Consider the following 11,314-nt stretch of genomic DNA (forward strand, 5'->3'; position numbering starts at 1 on the left):
TGGCAGCGTGATCAGTGATACCTGGAAAATTCACGTGCTATTTACTAAAATTGGGTTCTTGAGATACTTTCATCAAGATTTGAGGTTGGCTGGATTCATTCATTCCTAGGGTATGGGGTACGGCATGAGTGCAAGACAGGGCTGTCCCAGGTTTCCTTTGCAGATAGAGAACATCTCCCAGGGGGCCTCCAAGCTACTCCACTGAGCTACTCCTTGGGCGGGGGGGGGGGGGGTCCTCACTGAAGTCTTATGGACTCCCCAGCCATCTCTACTGCCAAATCCAAACATAAGCCCAAGCCACCTGCATCTCTCACTCAGGTACTTCTACCAGCTTCTACATAGTCTTGTCATATCCCCTCTTGTCCCCACAACCCATTCCCTATCAGCAGCCAGAGTGATGTTTGAAAATCACGTCATGTTATTCTACTTCACACTCCGGTGGCCTCCTATTCCTCCCAGAATTATTGATGAGGAGCTCCTGCCCCTCCTCCTCCCCTCCTTTCCTCACAGTCCAGCTCCTGCCCCTGGCCCCTCCTTTCCACACTCAATACACTACAGCTTCACAGGCCTTCCCTATGTCCTCAGCTAGAGTCAGCAAACTCAAACTATGACCTGCCTTGTCAATCCAGCCCACTGTCTGTTTTTATAAATAAAGCTTTATTGGAACATAGCCACACATGACTCTATCTACATAGTATCTTTGGAGCTATAATGTACAATTGAGTAGATACACACATTTATGATCTGGGTCTTTGAGAAAAATTTTCAGACCACTGTTCTGAAATCACACCAAGCTTTTCCCCACCTCAGGGCCTTTCTTTGCAGTTGCATTATCCACTACCTGGCTATCTCTTTTAGATCATTTAGATTTTAGTTTTTTGAGCTCCCCTCCATACCCATAGTCCTAACCCAGTCTCTCTTCCCTCATCGCTACCTAAAATTACGTGCTTATTTATTGATATATAGCTCCTATCCAAGAGGAGGATCTTTCTGCTTGATCTGTACTGTGTGTAAGGTCCCCTAGCACAGTGTCTGGCACAGGGTAGGTGCTTAGTAAATGCTTAGTAAATGAGTAAATGTATTCAACTACACAAGAGTCTGTGCCTCTACCAGCCAGTTCTTCTTCCCTTTGGAACAGCCAGGCATTAGAGATCTTAGTCACATGCTTACTCCTTGTCCACAGTGAGAGAAGGAAAGGAGAAAGCATAAGTTGTGTATACAGGGGTGTATGGAGTATATATGGATGGAGCTGAAAGTGTTTGGCAGGAAGCTCATCCATGTCAGCAGCAGCTTACATTATATGCTTGCTGGGCGGGAGCGCTGCTTAGGCAACTCACTGAAACACTTTGTGTGTTTATATAGCACATTGGACACTGGTTACAATTCAGAAAGTTGGACATTGGCTCAGTTCAGCTCAACAAGGACTTACAAGCATTGTTGATGTCCAAAGCATTGGGGCAGGCAAAAGCAATAGTGGTTAGACCACCGACTCTGGGGTCAGATGTCCTGGGTTCAGATCTACTTCCATCACCTGCCAGCCGTGTAACTTGGGGCAAGATGCTTAACCTCTCTGAGCCTCAGTTTCTCATCAGTAAAATGAGCATAATAGCAAAACCAACTCTACAGTCATTCTGAAGATGAAAAGAGATGATGCAGGCAAAGCACTTAGCCAAAAGCCTACCACTTGGTATGTACATACATAAGTATTTGTGCATTCTTAGTATGTGCATATGTATTGTTCTTATCCCCAAAGATCAAATTCTCTGGTTGAATAGAGGTATAATGGTATAGAAAAGGTCTTGGTCTCTGTGGAGTCAAACAAGCTGGATTCAAATTCTAGTTCTACCATTGTGATCCTACACAAATAAATTTACCTTTCTGAGTTTTAGTTTTCTCATCTGTAAAGTAGAGATAGTAAAATACAAGCTAGGATCTGTAGGATCAAATAAATTGATAGATGTCTAAAGCGCTGAGCCCATTGGCTGCTTCCTAGTCACTATAGTGTTAGCTTCTACCATAATTCTCCAGGCAGAGAGGAGTCAATAGGTGATAGAATACAGATCAAAATGTCCTAAAAAGAGGTGGGGGTGGGGAGCAAAGCTTAACACATTTGAACAGCATTAATAGGACCCGTGAACAATGTGCGGAACGTACTGTGAGCATTCCAGGAGTTTGGAGAAAAGAGGGAACAGATAGACTGGATGCCATGCTGGTATTTATGAAGGAGGTAAGGCTTCAGCTGAGCCATGAAGTGGGAGAACAGTAAACAGAAGACAACAGAAGTTGGGGTGAGGAGGAGGTTGTTTGATGTTGCCTTCCTCCTCTATCAGTACATGAGAATTTGCATTTTCTTATTACCACCCTCATTACAGAGGCATTTGGCACAGAAAAGTCATAACTCTTGTCTTTCTTTGAATGAGTTAAAAATACAGATCCTTGGGCTTGCTCCTAGAGATTCTGTTTTAAGTGGTATGCCCCACGTGCAGGAATCTGCAGTTTTAATAAGCGTCCAAATGACTTGGATGACATGGTCTGGTAGCATGCCTTAATGAACCAGCTTGAAGACCCCCCTGAATCAGCAGTCTAATCTGAGGGCTGCAAGCTCTTGTTTTCGGTTTGGAGGGCTTTCCCTTCTCACTCTTCTGTTACTCAGCAAATTCTATTTTTAATGTTTGTAGACATTACCACCTTAGCACCTGAGCTGTGTTTGAACAGCTGGCCAGGAAGGGAAAATGTCTGAAAGTGAGGGACTTGATGTATCTGGTAGAGTAACAATTCAACTAGGAGCTCTGCTGTTAAGTGGAAGGGGTCTTTTTGTTGTTGGTTGTTTGGTTGGTTGTTTGGTTGGTTGGTTATTCTTTCTAGGCCTTTTATTTTAGGGAGTGAATTTGTTTGTTTTTGTTTGTTTGTTTGTTTGTGTTCTGAACATCTCAGGTTTCCCAAAGCTTGGGTGGCTGTTGAGACCAGAACCTTAGCAAGGTTTTGCCAGTAGAGAGCCTTGCTGACCAGTCCAAGTAACTCATCAAATGACACAGGGTTCCCTATTGACCAGCCCAACTGAGTCCTGGCTCCCTCCTGGTTGCTTTCTCCATATTGGCCCATGGAACCTCACAGGAATACATTAACAGAGTGAGAGTTTTATTATAACCATTTTATTGGTGCAGAAATTCCAGTGATTTTAACATTGTCATCTAGATGGATGGGCAGAAGGCAGTGGTTTGGGAGCTAGTATCTTAGGGGTGAGTTGGGAGAGTTTCATCATTGGTAGGCCAGGTTGCTTTTAAGTTGTGTTGTGTTCTTCTGTGGGACTTCTCTTCCAGACTGCTCCTTGTATAGGTGTCATGAATCTGAAGTACATTCACGATTTTGGGTTTATTCCTGAAGCCTAGTGATACAAAATTATGCAAGCATTTTGGAGGCCAACTAATAGATGTTTGACCTTGTTTTTTCCTGAAGAAGCATTTGAGATTACATTGATGTTGCATCTTCTGCAAGCCTCGATGTGTGTCCTTTTGCTAATTCCCTATTGCTTCCTTTTGTTTCTGTTCTTGCTCCTTTCCCTACAAACTGAAACTAGAGTTATATAGTACCAATGGGGGCGGAAATGCTTTTCTAAAACAAGCTCACTTAGCCTAGGAAGGGGAATGGGGGAAAATTCATTCTTTCCAAACAATCTCAGAAAATTGGAGTTTTCCTAATACATTAAGAGCAAATACACTGCCTTGCCCATTAAGAGTGATTTGTATATTCCCAGTTCACAAGCATGAATGTCCCCCCACCCCATTTCCAGGTCCCATGATTCCTTCTCTCTTTCTTTCTGCTATTAAACTTTGCAGGATTTTATATACTCTTTACAATATCCCAGTAATTTCTGAAGATAGATTGTAGTATCACAGAAATTAGTTTATACTTTTTGGATATTGAAAAATCAAAGAGACAGATTTTTGAAAGTTGCAAGAGAGAGGGGAAGAAGACAGCTTTAAGTCTTGTGTGTAGGAAAGAGGAAAATTCTAGAGAACAGGAAAGAAAACTAAGAAAGACTATGGGTGTTACAGAGAGGGGGCTATTCAAAAGCTATAGAACACAGGGAAAAACACAATGAATTTGCAAAGAAGTTAGAAGCAGAGGTTAAGGATTTAAAGGAAAGTGAAATGCCTAATTAGATTAGCAAAATGCATGCTAAGTATCTTTAAAGACTAGCTCTTAGCATTCCTCCATGGGTACTCTACTCAGTAGATAGGCAGTACTGGGTTAGGTAGATGTGTACCATGGATGGGTGGATGGATGGATCGATGGATGGATAGGTGGATGGATGGATGGTTAGATAAATTTATGGATGGAGCAATGTAACTGACTTCTAAAAAGTAGAAATCTGTCACTCCTTTATAGTTTAAACCAATTAACTTCAGAAAGTCTAGGAAACTCCTAAAATTCTGTGCAAAACTCTGACCATCTCTGTTTCTTTTTGTGTTAAAAGAACATTTGGAATAACCTTCATTACAAAGGTTATGTCCCACAAAAAGTTAAGAACCCCTGGTTTAAATAAGTCCTAGAAATGTGTAATATAACAAGCGATTGCACTGATTTGTATTTGTTTTCTCTCTCTCTCTCTCTCTCTCTCTCTCTCTCTCTCTTTCTTATATATATCTGCCACCTGCCCTATCTGTAACATCTTCTTTACTTGCTCTCTCTCCCCTCTTCCTGCACAGTTCATCCATCTCAGGAGCCCGGCTGGTTGGAGGGAACTCTGAACGGAAAGACTGGCCTCATACCTGAGAACTACGTGGAGTTCCTCTAACTGTGGGCCCCAGCAGACCTGCTGAGCTTTCCATGGTATCCATGACAACTGCTGATTCCAGTGTTGTAGGCCATTTCTCTTCGCCACTGAGAAATGCAGGGTGACTGACTGTGTTACCACCTGTCAACACGAATGTTTCTATGAACTCTGTGTCACCCAACCCCATGATCATGTCAGCTGGCATGTGGTGATGCTGCAAGGAACAGAAGTGAATCAGCAGTGGAAGCCATTTGATTTTGATAACCAAAGGAAAGGCTTGCAAAGCCATTCCTCTCGTTTAACGCCCGAAATAGGGAGCATTCATTTTGTTTCAGCAGTCATCCAAACCCCAACCTTCCAAAAAAGGAAGTAAGAAAGATGTAAGTAGTCCTCAAGAGCATGCAGTGTAGTCTAACACAAGAGGAGAAAAGTTGTAACAAGGTAGGCTGGGCATTGGCTCTGAGGCCCAGGCTGGGCCCGTTGCTTCTGTTTACAGTAGATACTCTCTCTACCCCACTTCTAAATACTTGAGACCCTCAGTGCTATATAGGCAACTGGGTCTGTCTGTTTGCATGCAGGAGGAAGAGGGGTTATGGCACTGTTTACATAAGATGCAATCTCTCACCATCTCCTAGCAGCCTTGGCCAAGCATCAGCAGAATTCAGCTCCATCCTCTCGTGCAAGAGAACACACACACCCCACATTCCCCCTCCCAAGCTAGGAACTTCTCTGCCACTGAGGGCTGCCATCACCTCGTAACCACGGCAACCCAACCTACTCTGAAACCAAACCAAAAAAATAACAGTCTTTCTGCATGACATATTTTTTTCTCCCCCCTTTTTGGTCATTTTTTTAATGATTTTCCAAAAACCTGAAGCAGAAAGTCAAGGAATGAAAGTGGTCTGCTTGGGGCCGACAGAATAGCGGCTGGAAACTGTTCCCTTTCTGATGAATTTCAGCAGCATCAGGATATATTTGGAGCAAACTCTAATAACCTCTTGAGATTAAATTACATACAGGCTTAGTATTTCTGTTCTTTATGCAGTGGTGTTTGTTCAGTACGCTGCCTCCCCGTGGGTGACTTGCTCACTCATGGTCTCTCATTCCGTGCCCCTTCCCTGTCCCTGCCTGCCTCGAGCCCCTCACTGACCAGCCCCATTGGCAGTGTGCTGGGCTGCTGAGCACTAGTGCCCTGGTGGCTTTCAAGGATGATTCCCAAGCTAACCCTATGGACTGTAGTTTTAAAGGACATATATGTTCACTGCCACTCAGAAAAAGGGAATTGGAATTGTTTCTCAGGCTTTTGAGGCACAAGACTAATATTGTAAGCCATTATGATTCAGGAGAACACCAAAGGGTTGGGGCATGGAAGGTGGAATGAGTACCTTCTGGGAAAGAGAATTTCCTGGTCCAGAAGGGGGCTGGGTCTTACAGAAGACCACCAGGTATGGGGAAGTTGGGCCTGGACATTTCACATGCACTTGACCTTCAGAGGAACAGAGTTCCCAGTATCTTCCACATTCAAATGTCCTTGCAAGAGTGACTCTGGGCAGACAGACTCCAAAATGATGGACTGTCAAGCTCCCCAAGAGCCTCTCAGGATGGCAGGGTCGCTCCAGAGTATTTCCTGCTTCTGGAATTCCTCTTTAGGGAAGTTTAAAGAAGAAAAGAAAAACTTGAATTGTGTTGAATTACTGTATCTTTTACTTTTTTTTTTTTTTGAAAAGATAAACTTGTAAATAGAGTGATTTGAAATATTATATAGCAAAGTTTTATATTTGATAATCTTTAAGCTAGTTGCTCCATACATTTAAGCTTTGATTGTTGAGTAGGTGTGTTTAAGAGGGAGACAGAAAGGAGGCAGGGTTGAACAGTCAAGGTCATCCCCTCTCTGACCTGGAGGAAGGAAGACACATTTCTACACACTCTCTGCTGGCTCTCATGGGTGGACATGACACACTGATGGTCTTCAGTCTTCTTTATCCACATGTGTTTTTTAGCTTTTCTTGGGCTTTGAATTTGAAGAAAGAAAGCATTTTCAGGCAATGAATTTTTCAAAGAACTCTTGCTCAGTAGTAAGACAGAAGCTCAGGATTCACATAGGTGGAGCCAGGAGTTAGATTTTTTTTTCATTTTTCTTCTCAGGTGTATTTCTTGGTACCCCAAGATGTCAGGACAGAAGACAATGGGATAGTTGCATGTTCTTCTATCTCACTCCTCTGCGCATCTTCCAAGGCTGTATACATGAGGCCAAGCTATTCTGTAAATGTTGTGTGTGTATAAGTTCTAGAAAAAAACTGGCTTCTTAGGATTTGGGGTCCTTGGTATGCTGCTGCTTATTCTTTCCCTAAATATTTCCCTTCTTGTTCATCTCAAATTTCCTATAACCCCAAAATAAAACTCCAAAGAGGGATGTAGGTTGTGCTGTTAGAGCCTTATAGATGGTTTTAAATTTAAAGGAGTTTGCTGTTGTGATTCCGTTCATCAGCTCAAGTATTACACAGCTGTTATGCAGTTTAACCAGCAGCAAGCAGGACACTACCACTACCAATTCAGGGAATGAGAATTAAGACTGGACGAGACCAAGATAGGACCCAGGAAAGCTATTACTGAGAATCCAAGAAGGAAGAGAACACACAAACCAGCTATACTTACTCCCTGTAGACTTTGAACAGCTTCGGAACCTGTTCAGTGAGGCTGGAGGGGACAAGCATGCCCTGTGGCACCGTACTTTCTAAATGGCAAGAACTCCACATGTTATTGTTGTTGTTGTTTTAACACATATGATGTTTTAAATTGTCACCTGCCTTGCTGGTACCTTGAGTAGAGCTAATGTGGAGGAGCAGAAGGCCCAGGCCCGCATTTTGCGAGCTCCTCCCTGAAGCATAGCTGTTGGCACTTAGCCCCAGCTTGACCAGTTGGAAGCCTGTCCCTCCCTCCTCAATTGGCCCTGATTTGAAGCCAGAGGGAAAGAGAGCTGCTGCCAACGTGAATTTTTAGGTAGACCCCTTCCCAGCTTCCCTGTGGCCATGCTGGGCCTGTGACAGATGGCTGCTCTGCTTCTTTTTCCCAGCCAGGCTCACCTCCTCATCATTTGCTGCAGAACTGGAGAAACCATGAAGGATGTGAGTCAACAAAGGGAAGGAATTTGAAGACTAACAACAGGTTTTACACTGTCTACCATCTATGTTCCCCACCCCTAATTCTGCTTGCATAGGGAACTTTAGGGCAGATTAGGAGAATGGACTAGGTGTCAGAATAGAAGACTATGGACCAAGATCCCTGAGCTTTCCTAGGAACCTTGTGTTTCTCTTGTAGGACCCTGGGATCATGCACTCAGGGTCTGAATCTTTATCTTGGGCATTATGATCATCTCTCATTCCTCCTTCAGGTACTCAAAGGATTCCATAGCTATAGAATTCCATGCTGTGAAAGATAACTTCAAACCCCTGCCCCCAAGCAAGTAAACTGCTCAAGACTGATGATACTCTCTTCTGTTTTCAAAAATCAGTGTGTAGGAATGGACCGTGTATAGCACAGCCTTCCTTAGTATCCTATAATTTGGAGCCAGTTTCTTGCTTAGTGTTTTAATATTTCTACAGCCAATACGTGTTTACTTCTGTCAGACCAAAATGTCTTTTTTAATGTAATTCTAGTTCGGCTCCTTTTTCTGAGTCCTTTTTTGGACGGAGAGGCAAAGAGGAAAAAAGAATAAGCAATTGAGTATTGGCAGATTGGCTTTATCAGGACAGAGCCATGCTAGTGACAAGAACATTTCAGGCATTTCCAGGACTCCATGGCTATGTGTGCCACGCCTATAGCTCAGAGGGAAGTCCTTCTCTCCTGACAACAGCAAGCTCAGTCACCCCAGAGGCTCTGTCTTGAGCTACAGAGACTGCAGAGGCATCCGTGGTTAAAGGGTAGGGAGACAAATAATCAACTAAAGGTAATGAGATCTCCTATTCATACCTGTTTATTGGCACCTTTCATCCTCTGGCTTCTGTTTCCAAAAGCAAGTCTGGACCAACAGTTTTATAGACACAGGAGTCCCGGGTACAAGAGTGGCCACCATGGCACTTATAGTTTGCCCTAGTACAGAATGTTTTATGAGCAACCATATTACCAAAGTAGATAGCCAGCCTTGAAGAAACCAAATAGCTACCTGACTTTAGAAGGAATGTCCTAGTATTCTATCCCCAGAGTTATCTATCATCTCTGGAAAACTTGACAGTAATCAATTACCTAGACAACCCTGCCCCACATGTCTTTTAAGTCAACTGGGTGTCCTCTCACACACCCTTAGCTGGCGTCTAAAAAATTTATCTCGTGTTCAGATGTGTCTGGCAACCACGCTGCTCAGCTGGGTGCTGAACCACTTCTCTGTAATTGTAGCATCAAAATGACAACAGTAGAGCAATGATCCTTGCACAATCCTACAGCATGCCTGAGACAAGACTCCAACAAGTAATAATTAGCTTTTTTCCTTTCATCGCCTACAGTACTCGTCTAACTAAAGAACTTCACAAAGTAGAGGGAGAGACCATACAGAGAATCCAGATGTCATTCAGAGCCACCAGCCCTTGCTGAAATGTGGTCGTCTTTTGGAAGCCCTTGTATTGGGGGGTGAAAAGTATTGGATGTGTAGCAGTGCTAGGAGTAGAGGGAAGAGACGGGTGAACCACACCGAACAACTGGGGTTGTCTTTTTAAGAGGGACAAATATAGTTCTTAACAGGAAAATCAGTCACACAGAAAAAGTTCACAACTAGTATTTTTACAAAAGTTTTTACAGGACTCTACAAGATTGAAACATCCTTCAAGGTGGAATGCTGTAGCGAACAAAGACTTGGCACAGTCCTAGACCCATATAAGAGTAGCAGTTACTATGACATGAAAATTGTTTTGAGTGTGATCAGAACCAGAATGTCAGTAATCACCATGTCAGATTTACCTGGAGTGGTCCTGGAGAGGTCAAGACATTCTGCATGTGCCATTTCTACAGAGTTGTCCCAACAGACCCCTATCAGCAACTGCCCTGGGAATCCAGGTGCCGGGATCACCCTTGTACCTGTGGGAAGAGGTTCATCTGATGATTCTAAAGTATCTGTGTATTAGTGTGTGTTTGTGTATGTGTATGTGAAGCACACATCTACATGTGTAAAGATACAGACTCTTATATAGAGACCCACAGAAGCTAGCAGCTGCTGAGCCTTTGCAGCCTTTAAGATTTAGAAGTTCGAGAAACAAGAAGCTGTTGATTGACTATCAAAATGATCAAAGATGTAAATTAAGTGCCATTTTAAAATGTATTTATCATACTGTTACTATCTACAGCTGTATTCCTTATTAACTTATTAAAAGTTGTGTTGAGAAACATCAAACTCATAAACCTTAGTAGCGACTACGAGGCTAGTGGTCACAAGCACTCTAAAAGACATTCTGTCCCTATTTTGGAGAAGAAAATATTTGCATGTTTAACTCCTAATATAGGCTTTGAGTATACTGTAAAAGTGCTGTGTGATATATTATCAATTAAGTACTCAAAAATGGCACTTTAATTTTTTAAAAACCATAAATTATGCACTGTTTTAAACTTCAGTATTGAATATTGACTGGTGTGTGGAATCCAATTCTGTAATTAAAAAATAATTTGTGACTAGAATAGAACTTTTTCCCTGTTATTAGTAAAATAGTCTTGCCATGTTGAGACTTTAAAAAAAAATTAAAATTAAAAAAAAAAAAAACGTGCTTTTGTGTCACTAAACATACCTATAAGGAAAATACCATTTCTGTTGAGTGGCCTCTAAAACTTGGCTTTCTTTCATTTGCTTGGTTTATGTGACAATCCTTATGAAACGAGTGGAAGTATGACTTTTGAATTAAATGACTTTTCCATTTGGTGGCATGTTTATTTCTTGAGTTTCTGATAAGGTTTTGACATGATGCATATTTCTGTATTTCTTCAAATAAGAGTCTAAAGACATGCTCCCAGGTCCCAGGTCTGGACTCCTGTGGTTGCTGGTAACAACTGCAGTGCTGATTTTTGACCTGCTGTGGATAGCTTTGCTTTTCTTTAGGAAAGGTCTAATGTTAGTCAACTTGAGGAGCTATCAAGCAAAGCATGTCAAACAAGCCTCAAGAAGCCCCATTCTACTTAATGTTTCTGACTTTATCTTCCGGAAGATGTAATTGTTTTGATTCTTCCTGCATTTGATTTTTGAATCAACTCCTTTATGGAAGTTTATTAACACACGTGGGATAATCAAAGAGCCACAACAGTCCCATCACACAGCTGGGTGTGTGCCACAGGTTTGTACATCATTTGTTTAGAACTTGTAACAGGTCCCAGGCCAGTTCCTGTTACTAAGTCTTCTCATTCATCATGTCCCTTCCAGACATATTCAGAGTTGCAGCCCAGGACCCAGGTTGATAGCTGGCTCCCGGCTTCTGTGGCAAGCACAGAGGGCTCAGAAGGAGGGGGCAAGGGGAGGCTCTGGCAGAGGAGGAGGAGAGTGAGGCTCCCCTAAGTGCCTGGTCT

General features: G+C 42.6%; 1 protein-coding gene across 7 annotated transcripts in view; it reads left to right on the forward strand.

The window, feature by feature from the left end:
• Positions 1 to 10,676, forward strand: part of ARHGAP26 (Rho GTPase activating protein 26) — a 416,966-nt gene extending 406,290 nt beyond the window's left edge. For all 7 annotated transcript variants that reach the window (XM_072749878.1, XM_072749874.1, XM_072749872.1 and 4 more), the window contains one exon: positions 4,710 to 10,676. In XM_072749878.1, the coding sequence (XP_072605979.1) occupies positions 4,710 to 4,798 (89 nt within the window). In that variant the 3' untranslated portion in view covers positions 4,799 to 10,676. The remainder of the gene's footprint in view (positions 1 to 4,709) is intronic.
• The last annotated feature ends 638 nt before the right edge of the window (positions 10,677 to 11,314 follow it).

This window comes from Vulpes vulpes, chromosome 2 (genome assembly GCF_048418805.1).
Source record: "Vulpes vulpes isolate BD-2025 chromosome 2, VulVul3, whole genome shotgun sequence".
Taxonomy (NCBI): domain Eukaryota; kingdom Metazoa; phylum Chordata; class Mammalia; order Carnivora; family Canidae; genus Vulpes; species Vulpes vulpes.